Here is a 16420-nt window from a genome sequence, read left to right on the forward strand (position 1 = left end):
ATAGAAATTTCTTTCCACGAAATTAACATACTATTTGAGACTTTCTGTAAAGCAATCTAATGCTGCTGATGAAGACAGTAAAAAGAAAGGATATACAGCATTTACAGTAAAAGTTACTCAAAAACACAGCAAAAATAACAACAATATAATCCTCCTTTATATATAAACTATCATAGAACTCACTCAAAACACTATAATAGGATGGGACACTATAATAGGTGGCATAGTTGATAGAGCACCGGGCCTGGAGTAAGGAGAACCTATGTTCAAATCCAGCCTCAGACACTTGACACTTAGTAGCTGTGTGACCCTGGGCAAGTTACTTAAACCCATTGCCTAGCCAAAAGAAAAAAAAAGGGAAGAAAGAAAAAAAAAAACACTATAATGAGATTCTTGTCCTCTGAATAATTTTAAATTCTAAATAGAAATCTTGACTTTGCTACTTCTTAGCTGTTTGACTATAGATCATTTTGATTCTCTTGGTTTCAATTCCCTTATCTTTAAAATGGATATTTTGAAACTCAAGTTATCTATCTTACAAGATTATTGTTAAATTGAATCAATTAAGAATGTATGAAAAGGGCTTTGTATATCATTATGCACTAAACTAAATAAATATCAGCTAGTATTAGTAGCAGCGACAGTATTAGGATTCCTATAATTTAATGGACAGCTTCTTCCATAACTTATAAAATACAGGGCTAACTTCATTCCACTGTTTTAATATCTTTTTTAAAATTAATCTATTTTAGTTTTCAGCATTCACTTCCACAAGATGCTGAGTTCCAAATTTTCTCCCCATCTCTCCCCTCCCCCCACATCAAGACAGTGTGCATTCTGAATACCTCTTCCCCTAATCTGCCCTTCCTTCTATCACCCTCTCTCTTCTCTTATCCCCTCCCCTTTCTATTTTCCAGTAGGGCAGGATAGATTTCTATACCCCACTGCCTGTATATCTTATTCCTCAGTTGCACGTAAAAACAGTTTTTAACATGTGTTTTTAAAACTTTGGGTTCCATGTTTTAATAACTTAACAGTAGATTGTGGTAGCTCAGAAATGAGCATTTAAAAAGCAGTCACCTATGGTCAGGTGCCAAGAAATTGAAGGTTTTTTAAAATTTTATTTCAGTCTTATCATCACATCACATACTTTCTGGTATATAGGTGTAGTAGTAGGTGTAGACATTTAGCTGTGTCCTTAGTACAGGTATCTGTTCACTATACTATAATCTCCTAGCTCAATTCTTTCTAGGTAAATGGGTACATTTTTGTAAGGTCTGGAGTACAGTCAGAGGTGTGATGGAGCCAGCTCACTTTGGCTTAATGAAAGCCCATTGTTACATTTCCATTGTGAGTGTTGACACCTCAAAAATCAATAATCACTACAAATCAGGGCATGGTATTATTTTGTTGACTGTCTTATACTTTAAAAAGTATTAATAACACAGATTAAGTCCACAACGGTTTTGTATACTTCCCCCTGCCCCAAAGAATCTGGTTGTTAAACATTCTTGTTTTGCCCTATTCTTGTATTGCTCTATTGACATAGCTTGATCTCAACAGGAGTACAGTAGAAAGCTCAAGGAATGAAGTCATGCAGACTAGAGGACTGGTCATTATAAGCTAATAATCATGATGATGATGATGACGATGATAACCGACATTTATACTGCACTTTAAGGTTGTAAAGCAAAGTACTTTGCGAAGTGCTTACATCCATTATCTCATCTGAGCCTCACAACATAGTCCCAGCACAATCTAGGATCGAGGAACAGAGTAAACCTAACATGTCCACAAAAGATCAAACTCTTAATACACATACTAAGGAGAGAAACATCTTTTAACCTAAAACTAACACAGAAATACAAAAGATTATTAGCAAGAAAATTTGCATACTTTATAGAAGTTACATTCCAACTTCAGGAGAAGTTTAACAGGTTGTTTACTCCTTCCAATAGAATGTAAATTATTTGAGGGCAGAAGCTTTGATTTTTGTCTTTGTAATCCCAGTTCCAAGGACATATGAGGCACTTAAATACTTGCTGAATAAACAGATAAACAAATTTTTATTATGTCAACTGGGGTGAGACTACTCAAGGCAAAAGGAATAACATGAGCAAGCACACAAGACAAAGCAGAGGACACATTCAGAAAGTAGTAAGTATGCTAGTTTGCTGAAAACAAAAATATAACAGGAGTTAAAACTGGAAAGTGGCACCAAGACAAAGTTTGGACAACTACTTGTTGGGTATATTGCAGAAAAAATGCTCTTCAGGTATGACTTGTACTAGGTGGCCTCTGCAGGGCCTTCTACCTGAGATACTTACTCTGAGATTCTTGGTCATATCATGAGGGACTTAGAAAATCAAAGCAAGGGACTGGAACACAATAGTGAGGGGCTGAAAGTTTTTGAGCCGTTTTGTGATGGTATCAGACCTACGCATCTGAGAGTTAAGACAAGTCAAGTCAAGAAGCCTTTATTAAGCACTTGCTACATGCCAGGAATTGTGTAAGCACTGAAATATTAATCTGTCAATGAAATGTAATATTTAATGGAAAGAGGAGATAAACTAGAGGCAAATAAGCTCTTATAACAGTTCAGATGACAGGAAATGAAGGCATGAACTAGAAGGACTACAATAGGCATAGTAAGGAGAGGATGGATACAAATATATGGGATTGATAAGAAAATACAAACTAAATGTGAGCAAATCAATTATCACTAATGAAAAATCAAGTTCAAGCAAATGCCCCCAAATTGTTAGGACCTGGCAACTGATTGTATGGAGTATGAAAAATGATTACAAAGTTTTGAGAACAGGTGACCTAAAAGAATAAACAGAAGAAGTGAACCATAACTCATCAATGCTGTTGCTGGGGAGTGGGGATATTGAACTGTTTTGAAAAAGATGAGGAACACTGATAGGAAGGATGGGGAAAGTGACAACTCTACATTTATAACACATGACAAGAACTTCCTCATCCTCTATTCTTTCCAGGCACTGTAACAAATGTTAGTGCTACTTCGTAATCTGAAACAGTTCTTCAGTGTGTAAAAATCATAGGCATCTAACCGTGACCACTTTTTTGTTTGTTTCTCCAATCTTTTTCTGTGTATAAAATGCTAGAAAGAAACTGTAAGCTTTTACAGTTTGTTTTATGGGACTCACAAATGAGTTGTACCCATAAAAGAACTTTTTCAAAGCGAGAACTTTCACATTTATTTTCTCCTTTGACCTTCACAAAATCCCTATAAAGCTGAGAGTGTGAGTGTTATTATCTATGTTTTACAAACAAGGAACTAAAGCAAAGGAATTAAAGTGGGCTGAATGAACAGACAGGTAGGTGATGGCTAAGACTGAAACCCCAAGTTTCCTGAGTTCTAGTGAAATTCATTTACCACTGTATTACATTTTTCAATGACGCACAATTATAAGACAACATTTTCTAGTGTTTTTAAAAGGTACCTCTTAACTTTGAAGAAACTTACAAATTGAATTCAATAAATATTCAATAAACTTTTCCTACTACATCCAAAGTGACCCTGGGGTACAAACAAAAATAGTTACTGCTCTCAAATAGTTTTACATGCTACTAGGGAAATACAACATATATACATATATAGGGGTGTGTGTGTGTGTGTGTATGTATATACATACAGACATATATGTAAATAGAAAATATGCACAAAATAATTTTAATAGTGAGTATACTAATAACCGGGATATGGGGGGACAGGAAGAGTTAGGAATAGCCTCACGTAGGAAATAGCACTCGATCCATGTTTTGAGGTAAACTAGGAATTCCAAAAGGCAGAGGTGAGGAAGGAACATATTTCAGATATAGGGCACCTACTATTTTTGCTACTGTACAGAGAACAGATAGATAACCGACTAGTTTGACAAGGATGGAGACAATAGGAAAAAATATGAAGTAAGATTAGAAAAGTGGAAATGGATTGTAAAAGGCCTTGAAGGCCAGGCTGAGGAGTCTGTATTTTATCCTAGAACCAAGAGGGAATCATCCAAGACTTCTGAATGAGAGCATGACATGATCAGATTTGTTTTAGAAGAATATCAATTTAGACTTTACTTACTAGCTGGGTGAACCTGAACAAGTCACTTAACCCTGCTTGCCTCAGTTTCCTCATCTGTAAAATGAGCTAGAGAAGGAAATGGCAAACCACTACAGTATCTTTGCCAAGAAAACCCCAAATGGGGTCATGGAGAATGGGACATGACTGAACAATTACAGAACAACAATAACAACAACAAAGACTGATTTAAGAGAAGAGATTCGATGGAAGGAAATAACCTACATTTTTTTCAGAATTAAGTATTTTAAAGTAATTTTTCTAATAAGTGAAGTTCAAATTCATTCTAAGATCCATTCATGATAAACAGAAACTAAATTAACATGGCATTCATGCTTAGATACAGACCAGATAACAACACATTGAACAACAAATATTAGCTTACAAGTCTGAAAATAGTCCCTTTTGTTGTACTGTATGTAATAGTGAATAACATAAAATTATATTCACCTTAACCTGGTCAAAAACCCAGGTGTCAAGCCGTGCTGCATCTTGCGCACCAAAGTCCTCTTTTTCAGCTGTGTAACAATGGATATAAACATGGTCTCCGCTTGCACCTGAAGGAAATAGTTAAGCAATTTTTAAAAATTCTCCAAAACTATACTAAAACACAATTACATGTGCCCTGTAACTACTCCTGGGACTTAACGGATATAAAATTAGTACAAATCTGAAGATAATCTATGCTCTTTAGGGTTTTTACATCTAAAATGTACTGTGTGGATTTATATCTAAAAGCAAAAAAAAGATTAAATATTCTAGATTTATTACCTATGGATATTGTGAATTTTCATAATTCTGTTTTTATTTTTATAATTATTATTAACAAGGAATAGAGAGGCAAAGTAATGGTGTGCAGAGGTATCAAACTCACTGCAATACTTCACAATGTGCCCAATCAGATTAAAATGTATTTGGGAAATATTTAACAAAATAAATAAAAAGATAATACAACAAGGTAAATTTGTGGTCTTCTAAGTCAATATGTGGTTAGCAAGGATACATTTCTATTCAAGTTTGACACCATTAGTGTAGAATGTGCACTGGTTTATGAATTAATAGCTCTAGTTTCACCTTTGCCTGTAACTAAGTTATGGTCAGACAACCTATCTGTTCCATTATGACTCTCAATTTCATCATCTGTACAAGGAAAGGGTTAGATTACATAAAAGGTTAGATTAGTTAATCTCTAGCTAATCTTCCAACACTAGGTCATATGATTTCTATGAGAACAAGGAATAAAGAAAGCACCAGATAATTCCAAACACAATTAAGGGATGAAAATGTAATTTTATATTTAATTATTATACTGGTTTTTAAACAATCTAATAACTCTCCTGCTATAAATATTAAAAGCACAATTCTACAGGTATACTTTTTTAAGAATCATGTTCTAAAGGAATAAGCACTCTAAATATATAAGGTCACACTGTTAAAAATAATTAGGAGGATGGAAAGAAGTCATTTTAAAATTTATGGTTAGAGGGAGAATACTTTAAAAATTGAATAACAGAGAGGATCATCAGAGAAAAGATAATTTCAATTACATAAAATTGAAACACTTTCGCAAGAATGAAATCAATGAAACTAGGAAAGAAACAGAAACTGTAAATTGGGGCAAAAAACTTGGTGTCAAACATCCCCTATATATCCAAGATATATTAGGAATTAATGTAAATATATGACTTTTAAGAGCCATTCCCAACATATAAAAGGGGAAAAGATGTAACTTTATGAAAAAATGTTCCAAATCACTAGTAATAAAGTAAGTAGAAATGAAAACTACTTGGAAGTTTCACTGCATACCCACCAAATTGGCAACAGTGATAAAAAAAACACAAACACTGTCTTTTGAGAGCTTAAGAGAAACCAGTATGCTCCAATACACTCTTGGCAGAATTATGGATTAGTCCAAACTTTCTGGAAACAATTTTGAATTATGTAAGAACAGTCACTAAACTATTTATAAACTTTGACCAAGTAATGTCGCTACTAGGCATATATTACCCAAAGAATTAAATGATGGGGGGAAAAAAGTCCCAACTTTAATGAAGGAGTCATAGCAGCACTTCTTGTGTCGGCTAAACTCAAAAAAACTCCATACAAAGTGAGTGCCTATCCAATGAGGAATTGCTGAACAAATTTTAACATGCAAATTAATAGAAGATTGTTATACCAGAAAATGATCAATGAAAACTTCAGAGAAATATGAGAAGACTTTTATGATGAGATGCAGAACATCTGAGAAAAATATAAACAATGATTAAAATAATATGAACTGAAACAACACTACAAGACAGTTATACTCATACTAATTGCGATGAACGATTTTGATCCTGGAAAACAAAGGATCAAATGCATCCCCTCCTCTTTACATAAAAGTGAGAGTGCACAATGAAGCATGTTGCCAGATCTGGCTTCTTTGTCAGTTATTCACTTAACTGTTTTCCTTTATAACAAGTGAAGTTGCAGTAAGGAGATGAAAAATATATTGAGAAATGTCCAATGTGAAAAAAAGTACTGATTTTTAAAAAGACACAAGGAAGACATGTTAACTAAGTGATAAGATGACAAGTTTTCAATAGTTTTTAGCAAAAATATCCATACATAGCTATTATGGCAAATAGGTTGTCAATGGATCACTACATGCCCAATCAATATGCTGTCAGTCTCCATAAATTAAAATTAGGAAAAGATTTCTGAAGAAGTTTTAGACATATAACTGTTGGTCTCCATAAATCTAAATCAGGAAAAAATTTTTGGGAAAACTCACTCATAAATGCTGGCTCTCGGTGAACAATATAACATGGGGGTAAGAGAAGATTCTCTCTCTGAATTAATAACTATATATTAACACATTTTTAGGTAAATGAGATAAAAACAATGGCAACTGAAATTTTAGATATCTGGGGAATTTTGAATTGAAAGGTAATGAAATTCTGCAGTCATTGGTTTGAATTCTTAATACTTCAGGCCTTTAAAGTAGGCTGGCTCCATTACTTCTGCAAAGTGGTTTCTAAAGGGGAAAATGCTCCTGTCACATTATGGCCATATAATTTTGTTAATTTGTTGGTTACACCAGTTGCATAATACAAGCTTCAGGGCTTCTTGATGCACAAGTCAATGTTCCAGAGTTAGTGCTTACAAAGATCATACCCCTGCCTACGTGAACTACCACAAATTTTCTGCTTACAGGGAAATGAATGTCCAAATGTTCCAGTGCTACTAAAAGACTAATTATGTGAATATGAATTGTGATATAACTGCTTTTAGAAGGTACTTTTCAAGGTTTTTCTCCTAGCAGACAAGTTCCGTAATATGCTAAAGAAAATAGAAAAAAATTACATTATCCCAGTACCCTCAATGAATAAAAGAGAATTAAAAACATAGAATCAAATTTCCAACTACTATTATCAGCATCTATTAACTTTCAGAATGATTCATTAAGATATAGAATAATAAACTACATCTTCATATATTTGAAAAGGATTCTTTTTATAAAAACCTAAATGGGCAATGGATGAGAAATTGGAAATTTAGCTAGTCATTTATTTTTAGGCCACTTTATCCTGTTAGGACAGGCCTTTTTCAGTAGCATGGCTCTTACTGATTTTATCAGGATTTATAAGATAAATGTATTTGCATACTGTGTCTGAATATGAAAAAAAAATTTTTTTAGAAAAATGGATATTCTTTATAGCAGCTCTTTTTGCAGTGGCAAAGAATTGGATATTGAGGGTATATCCATCAATTGGGGAACAGCTGAACAAGTTGTGGTACATGAATATAAATGGAATACTATTGTGCTATAAGAAATGATGAGCAGGCAGACTTCAGAAAAACCTGGAAGTACCTATATGAACTGATGCTGAGTGAAGTGCACAGAGCCAGGAGAATATCGTATACTGTAACAGCCACGTTATGTGATGACTAGCTTTGATAGACTTATCCCTTCTTAGCAATGCAAGGACTTAAGATAATTCCAAAAGACTCATGATGGAAAATGCTGTCCACATCCAGAAAAAGCTATGAAGTCTGAATGCTTATGGAAATGAATGCTGGAAACTAAAAATAAATAAATTTTTAAAAAAGAAAAAAAATGGATATTCTAACATTCTGGGTTTTGTTTGATAGTGTAACCACATATCAACTTTCTTTGGAAAAATGACTTTTACTGATGACTTTTGTCACCTCACTTCCCCACCCCACCCATTCTTTTGTAATGAGCAGAAATAGTCAATGTAGAGACTATGCCTGATAAACATATACAGTATTCTGTCTTGATAGTCTTCCACCTCTCTGTCTACAGGAAAAAAGGATGATTCACTCTCTGTTCTCCAAAAATAAAAAGGGCTTTTCAGATTCTTGAGCTTGACTTCCTTTAAGCAATCTATTCATTTACATTTTTGTAGTCACTGAGTATATGGTTCTCCTAGTTCTGCTTACTTTGTTCTGTGTCACTTCATATAAATTTTTGTACACCTCTGAAGCCCTTTTCTTCATTATTCTTTGCTGTACAATAATATTACATTCATAAACCATGTTTTGTTTTGTTTTTAATCCATTCCTCAATCAATGGGTACTCACCTTGTTTGGAGTTCTTATCATGACAAAAAATATTGCTATGTGTATGACTACAAACTTTCAATTGCCCCTGCTAATACAGAAACACAGCTGAGGCCAATCTGATGCTTTATGAATAAGAAAAATCTTGTTATTTCACTATAGAGTACCTTCCTAAATTATTTTCACATTAGCCTAAGAAAAACTAATTCTGTGATATCTGAGCAGTGAGCACATGCAAAAAAAGAAAATTGTAGGCAAAAAGAAATTACACAGAGGGGGCTATTAAAAGTGTGCTGGCACCAATACATTGCTGGTGGAGCTGTTAACTAGCTCATTGTTTCTGGAAAATAGTTTGGAGTTATATACAGAGAAAAGTCACTAGACATCATATACCTTTGACCAAGCAATCCTACTAATGGACAGATATCCTAAGGAGGTGATAGAAATAAAAGCCTCATATGTACCAAAATAATCATAGCATCATTCTTTCTGATAGGAAAAAAAACCAAAAGCAAAACAGGAAACAAAGTGGCTGTCCATAGACTGGGCAAAAGCTAAAAAAAAACATAATAGAAAACATGTGAAGCATATTAGAAATTCAGAGAAACATGCAAAAATTTGTATAAATTGATAGAGTGAAGAAAACCCAAGAACACAACAGAAACGGCTATGATAATGTAAATGAAGACAAAATCAAAAGGCAGTTGAATTCTGATTAATTGAAATGACCAAAGTTAGTCCTAGAGAATAGATGATGAAAAAGGCTTCCCTCTTCCTGCTAGAGAGGTGTCAGACTGGGGTGTAGAATATCACCTTCTCTATAAGTTGCAGTTACTTGGTCAGTCATTTTTGATTAACTGTTTTTCTTTGTTTAATAGCAAGAGTGGGAAACGTTGGGAAATAACTATGGTGTAGAAAAATAAAAGAAATTAATAATAATTACAAAAACAAAATTAGGCTTTTAAAAATCAGAGGATGCCTTTCCTTTCCTTCCTCTCCCACTCCCCCAAATAAATAAATGAATTAATGAATGAATGAAGTAGGTGCCCTGAGTAACAAAGAAAAGATTTTCTGGGATGGAAAATCCGAAATAAGACAACAAACTATACATGCTCTCTTTACCAAGAAATAGTTCATACAAGTCACACAAGTTTCTCTGAATTCAACACTTTTAACATTTCTTACAGCATATTAACATTCCATTACATTCCTATTCCATAATGTGTGATGCTATTCCTCAATCAGTGGGCATCCACTGTGTTTACACTGCTTTGCAAAAAAAAAAAAAAGGACTTCTATAAGTATTTCTGTACGTATGGATCCATTTCCTCTGATTTTGACCTGTTTGAGGTACATCCCCAATAGCAGGATCATTGGTCAGAGGGATATACAATTTAGTGACTTTATGTTACAGACCCAAATTGCTTTCCAGCATGGTTGGAATAATTCCCAAATCCACCAACGTTGACTGTTCCCACACTTACCCTTCAATAACTGTCATTTTCCTTTGTCATTTTTGACAATTTGGTAGAAATAAGATAAAATCACACAGTTGTATTACTTTGTGCTGTTCTTATTGGTGGTGATTTAGAAAAGCTTTTCATATGCTTGGTAACAGCTTGCTTTTCTTCTTTGAGAAACTCCTGTTCAGCTCTTTTGACCATTTATCCATTGGGGGATATCTTGTTCTTTGTTATATTTCTATCACTTCAATATATGACTTGGGTATCAGACCTTTATCAGAGAAATTTGCTGCAAAGATGTTTTCCCAATAAACTACTTCCCTCATAATTTTAACTGTTTTGATGGGGGGGAAGGGGAAATTGTTTTAATTTCATGTAATTAAAATTGTCTCTCTCATCTTTCATAACAACTCCAGTCCTCATTTGGTCAAGAACTCTCTCCTATCCATAACTGTAAGAGGTTTCTCCTTCCCTTCTCCTCTGATTTGCTTATGATATCCTTTGATATTTAGGTCATATAATCACATGGGCCTTATTGTAGTATATGTTGTGTGATGGATAAATTATATGTCAATAATCAGGAACTGATTATAATACCAAATAATACAAAATGCATGCTCTGTGTTCATGTGCTACATGCTCTATGAAGTATCTTCATGCACTTTGCAGAGTCTTTTAAAAGTCCATATATAATTGTAAACTTTAGGAACTTAAGTGATGAGTAGTTTAGACATCACTCATTTTTATCAACAGAAGGCATTCTCAGGGTCATCCAGTCACATCTTACATATAGTTATATTTCAGAGCTGAAAGGGACTTCAGAGATAATGTGGTTCAATTCACTTTACAGTTGAAGGAATTAAGGTCGAAGGATCTCTGAGAGACTTGCCCATGGTCTCACAAGGAGTAAGAAGAGCCAGGATTTAAAACTAGGTGCTCTGTGTGATAAATCTGGTCCCCTCTGTTAGTACTGAGGCTTATACCTTGTTAATGGATTTCTCAGAAGCCCAGAGTTTCCCCTCGAAGGGAAGCAATAATATAGGTACTAAGTGTCTCTTTTAGCTCTTAAGAATTTGAATAGCTGAAGGAATGATGGAAAAAGCAGCAATTCAAATAAAATGTTAAGATTTACTAGTGCCCAGAGCCAAAATGTGTTTGCTTGGATGACCATTTAAAATTTCTTATTGCTGCTTTTTGCTTTTACAACACTAATCATTTCCCCTTAAGCCAACCCCAACCAGTGAACCTTCTGTGTAATAAAGAAAAATGTCAGCAAAACCAACAAACATAGTGACTATGAATGATAAAATATACCATATTTGACTCTGTACTGAGATGGAGGTATATTTAATGATCAGTTCTTTGGGACTGAATTAAGTCATTATATTAAAGAGTTCAACTACCTTTTAATAATGCTTTCATTTACATTATTGTAGTCTTTGTGCACTGTTTACCTGGTTCTACATCAGTTCCCATAAGCCTTCACATGTTCTCTAAGTCTTCATACTCTTCATAGCTTACAGAATTTCCAGTACATTTATATTCCACAATGTGTCTAGTCATTACCTAACAATGTGTACACACTTTTTTCCCATATTCTTACACCACAAAAGTGCTGATATAAATATTCCAGTATGGTGCAACCTTTCTTTCTGTTGTTGAATCCTTGGGGCATAAGCCCAGGCATTGGATTGCTTTACAATTTAGTGACTTTTCTTGCATAATTACAAAATGTTCTAAAAAGGCTGCACCAATTCAGAGCTACACCAAGAGAGGATTCGTATGTTTGTCTTTCAATAGTCCCTCCAATACTGAATATTTCCATCTTTTACTGTTTTGAACTCAGGTCCTCCTGAATCCAGGGCTGGTGTTCCATCCACAGAGCCACCTAGCCGCCCCTCACACCTGCTTTTCTCCTCTGACACTGCCAGCACCTTGGTACAGGCCTCAGTATCTCATGCCTAGACTATGGTTAATAGATGGCGGGTTGGTCTTTTTGTCCCAAGTCTCTTCCCACTCCAGTCCATCTTCCATGCAGCTGTCAAACTAATCTTCCCAAAGTATAAGTCTGTGTCAATCCCCCTGTGCAATCAATTCCATGCCTCCATATTCTCTCCAGGTTCCAATATGAAATCCTTTGACCTTTTAAAGTACTATGTAAACTGATCCTTTCTTACGTTTCCATGAATCATGTACTTTGGCTACCTATCTATTGAGTTTGAGACTCATTGCTTGGTAAAAACCATAATAATGCTTTAAAATTTGTGAAACACTTTAAAAGACATTAACAAAGTCAAAATGGGTGCATGATTTAGATATAAAGGCTGATACTGTAAGCAAACTGGGAGAGCAAGGAATAGTTTACATATCAGATTTATGGAGAACAGAAGAATTGATGACCAAACAGGAGATAGAGAACATTATGAAATACAAAATGGATAATTTTGATTACGTTAAATTGAAAAGATTTTGCACAAAGCCAATACAACCAAAATTAGAAGGAAAGTAGAAAATTGGGAAAGAATTTTTACAACCAGTCTCTCTGATAAAGGTCTCATTTCTAAAAATATAGAGAATTAAGTCAAATTTATAAGAATATGTCATTCCCCAACTGTTAAACGGTCAAAGGATATGAACAGGCAGTTCTCAGATGAAGAAATTAAAGCCATCTATAGTCATATGAAAAAATGCTCTAAACCATTATTGATTAGAGAAATGCAAATCAAAACAACTCTGAGGTACCACATCACACCTATCAGGTTGGCCAACATGACAAAACAAGGAAATGATAAATGTTGGGGAAGATGTGGGAAAATTGGAACGCTAATGCATTGTTGGTGGAGTTGTGAAATGATCCAACCATTTCAGAGAGCAATTTGGAACCTTGCCCAAAGGGCTATAAAAATGTGCATACCCTTTGACCCAGCAATACCACTCCTAGGGCTATATCCCAAAGAGATCAAATGGGAAATTGGGAAAAGGACTCACATGTACAAAAATATTTATAGCAGCTCTTTTTGTGGTGGCCAAGAATTAGAAATTGAGAGGATGCCCATCAATTGGGGAATGGCTGAGCAAGTTGTGGTATGTGAATGGAATGGAATGCTATTGTGCTATAAGAAATGATGAACAGGCTGACTTCAGAAAAACCTGGAAAGACTTATATGGTCTGATACTGAGTGAAGTGAGCAGAACAAGGAGAACGTTGTACACAGTAACAGCCACACTGCGCGATGACTAATGCTGATAGACTTAACCCTTCTCAGCAATACAAGGATCTAAGACATCTCCAAAGGCCTCATGATGGAAAATGCTATCCACTTCCAAAGAAAGAACTATGGAGTTTGAATGCAGATGGAAGCATACTATTTGCTACTTTTTTTCTTCTGCTATGTTTTGTTTCCTCTTTCAGGTGATTCCTCTTATTGGTTCTAATTCTTACTTACAACATCACTAATGTGAAAATATGTTTAATAGGAATGTATATGTACATTGTGTACCATCTTGGGGAGGGAGTGGGAGAAGAGGGGGGAAAAAAATTTAAAACTCAAAGGCTTATGGAAGTGATAGTTGATAATTCAAAATAAATTAATCTTTTAAAAAAAGACATCAACTTATATGATCCTCACAACAACCCTGTATGGTAAGTACTATTATTATGCTCATTTTATAGAGAAGGAAACTCGGTTGAAAGAGATGAAGAGATTTCACACAGCTAAAAGTGTTAATAGCAGGATTTGAACCCAGATCTGCCTGACCTCAAGTCTGGTACACCATCCACAATGCCATGTTCCCTCTATAAGAAATGTAGCAGTGTTCCAGGGATTGAATATGGGTTATGTGTGAGATGGATAGATTGACCTGATGACAGGAGGAAATGAAACCTTTGAAAAAAAAGAAAAAGAACTTTAGCTACTATTGAGAAATAATACTAGGTTCCACAGGAAACAGGACTGCAGTACAGCAATACTCTGCACAAGGTCTATACAAGAACCTATAAGGGACAGTTTTCAGAGAAGGATTCACACAAAGGAATGCCCCATATAAAGAGATAGATTTTAAAACTTCATCTTAGTTGGCCTGGTGATCTTCAAGGTGGCCATATGTTGTAACCGTGGACAGTAGTTGCAACACGCTAAAGATTATTATACTTTACCCATGAAAACAGAAAAACAGGAAAAGAAAGAAAAAGTATAATACATGCTTTAACAGAAATATTCTCTATATAACATTTTGGACAATTGGCCATCAAGACTTTACCCAAAGAACCATCCTCTAGATGGGGAACTAACTACTTTATGAATGTGGAAGCCTATAGCACCAAGGCCTGTTTTCTGTTGAAAAAATTAAGAATTATAAGAGTATCCTTAACCTGGTCTCTCTTGGTATAGGTCTCCTTTGAATGAATGTCCAGATTACAATTTGAGAGTGACCTAAATACCTACAGAGTTTAGAATTCTTGAGCACAGATTCCCAAGGACATGTTTACTATTGTTCTTTTCAAGTTACATATTTCAAATCCAGTACTTAAAACTACACTGTGTAATTCTGTATTTTTTGTTGATATGGATTTTTTTATCTCGATTTCATAATTATAAATATGAATTAGAAATTTCTTTAGGCAGAGTTCTCTGATTAGCAAGGCAAAATCTGTTGGCCAGAATCTCCTCTCCAAGGAAACTGTTTATAATATAATCTGTCTCTGCAGATTTTAGCTAAATTCGGAACAAAGACGATTTTTCTTTCACATGAGGAGGGCCATTCTATTTTTGGAAGTTGTGAAATTTTTCCTCATATTTAGCCAAAATCTGTCTCTTTATAACTTCCTTCTAGTAGTCCCAATTCTGCCCTCTGAGATCAACCAGATCAGGTCTGATTTGTCTTCTACACAGCAGGGGTTTTTTTTTTCCTTTGTAACTATATTTACATATGTTATAGGACAGAATTAAAGTAATTATTAGGAATTTAGTTGATAATGTGTGAGAGATACCCCACAAGTAGAAAGAAAAAGACTCTGGGTCCTTACCTAAACAATGAATTAAAATTGGAACCCAGCGGTCCAGACAGAATGTTGAAGATAGGTAGAAAAGAATACTTTAATAAGATTTCTGTAGAAGTTGGGGACCAGGTGACTGCTACTTTCTCCTATTGAAAGGAGTTAAGGAAAAGGGAAGGAACTTAGATAAGGAATGAGTAAGGAAGAAGTAGAAGGGCAATCTAGGAGTGTGCTGGAGCTAGCTCATACCAGCTTGTGAAGAATTTACACCCCAAACATCTGTAAAATGAATACTAAAATTTTTAGCAGAGATATTTTAGAAATATGTTAACCACCACAAATAGGCTTGATTGTTTTGTTGATTGTCTAGACTTGAGACTTAAGAAAGTGATGGAGAAAATGTTAATAATGCAGATCAAACTTAAAAGTGTATCATGTTCATCAACATTTACCAGCACACCTCTGGAGAATACACATTTCCCAGATAGTTAAAGAGCCAGGGACATAGGCTGGGAATAGATTGGCTTCAGATGGCCACATGAAGGTATCTACTTTCCATGAGGAGCTTAATCAATTTTCAATTAATGAGTAAGTCTCCTAAATTAGACAAAAGGTGATCTATCTGTTCTATGTACTTACACTTGCTGATTAATTACATGTCATTTTTACCCACATAAATCTTTATGCCTATAGGAGAACCTTTTGAACTTTACTAGCCTGATCTTTGGACAAAAGACATTCCCAAGTCCGTACTTGAAGGTTTTGCCAGAACATAAGCTCTCCTGAGATAGCCTCCAAGAGACCAGAGTCACTTAACACAAGAAAATGAGGTACTAGAGAAAGACCCTAAGACAGGTTGTTAACATATACGTAAAAAATTCTGCCTTATGTCCCACAAAACCTAGCAGTAAAATTGTTCTGCATATTGGCCTTTTCCTCAACTTATAAGTTGGGAATATTTCACACTCTGATTTGTAGAGAGTGGGTAAACCTGCTAGACAGTTGCTAAACAAGCTCTGGGCTCTAGCAAATCACAAGTGCCATAGCTGAAGGGATAGCAACTATCCTCCATCTCAGCACTGGGGAAAGAAGAGAAAGCAAGATTCTACTAGCCTGGAATCTGTCTTATTCTCAGCCTGATAAATCTCAAAGACATAATTTTTCGTTTTCTCCAAACTCAGTAATAGTTAGGTCATAATTATCTGACTTTCTATCTTTACTTTGTGTAACTCTACCTCACTTAAATCCAATTCATGCACAAATCAAGGCATCACCTTGTGATTTCATTGATCCTCTTCGAAA

General features: G+C 34.9%; 1 protein-coding gene across 2 annotated transcripts in view; it reads right to left on the reverse strand.

Moving 5' to 3' along the window:
* PIGN (phosphatidylinositol glycan anchor biosynthesis class N) overlaps positions 1–16420 on the reverse strand; it is a 229230-nt gene that overhangs the window by 165138 nt on the left and 47672 nt on the right. For both annotated transcript variants that reach the window (XM_020995757.2, XM_078153336.1), the window contains exon 5: positions 4544–4650. In XM_020995757.2, the coding sequence (XP_020851416.1) occupies positions 4544–4650 (107 nt within the window). The remainder of the gene's footprint in view (positions 1–4543; positions 4651–16420) is intronic.

This window comes from Phascolarctos cinereus, unplaced genomic scaffold, assembly GCF_003287225.1.
Source record: "Phascolarctos cinereus isolate Bilbo 61053 unplaced genomic scaffold, phaCin_HiC Scaffold_4;HRSCAF=312, whole genome shotgun sequence".
NCBI classification, from domain to species: domain Eukaryota; kingdom Metazoa; phylum Chordata; class Mammalia; order Diprotodontia; family Phascolarctidae; genus Phascolarctos; species Phascolarctos cinereus.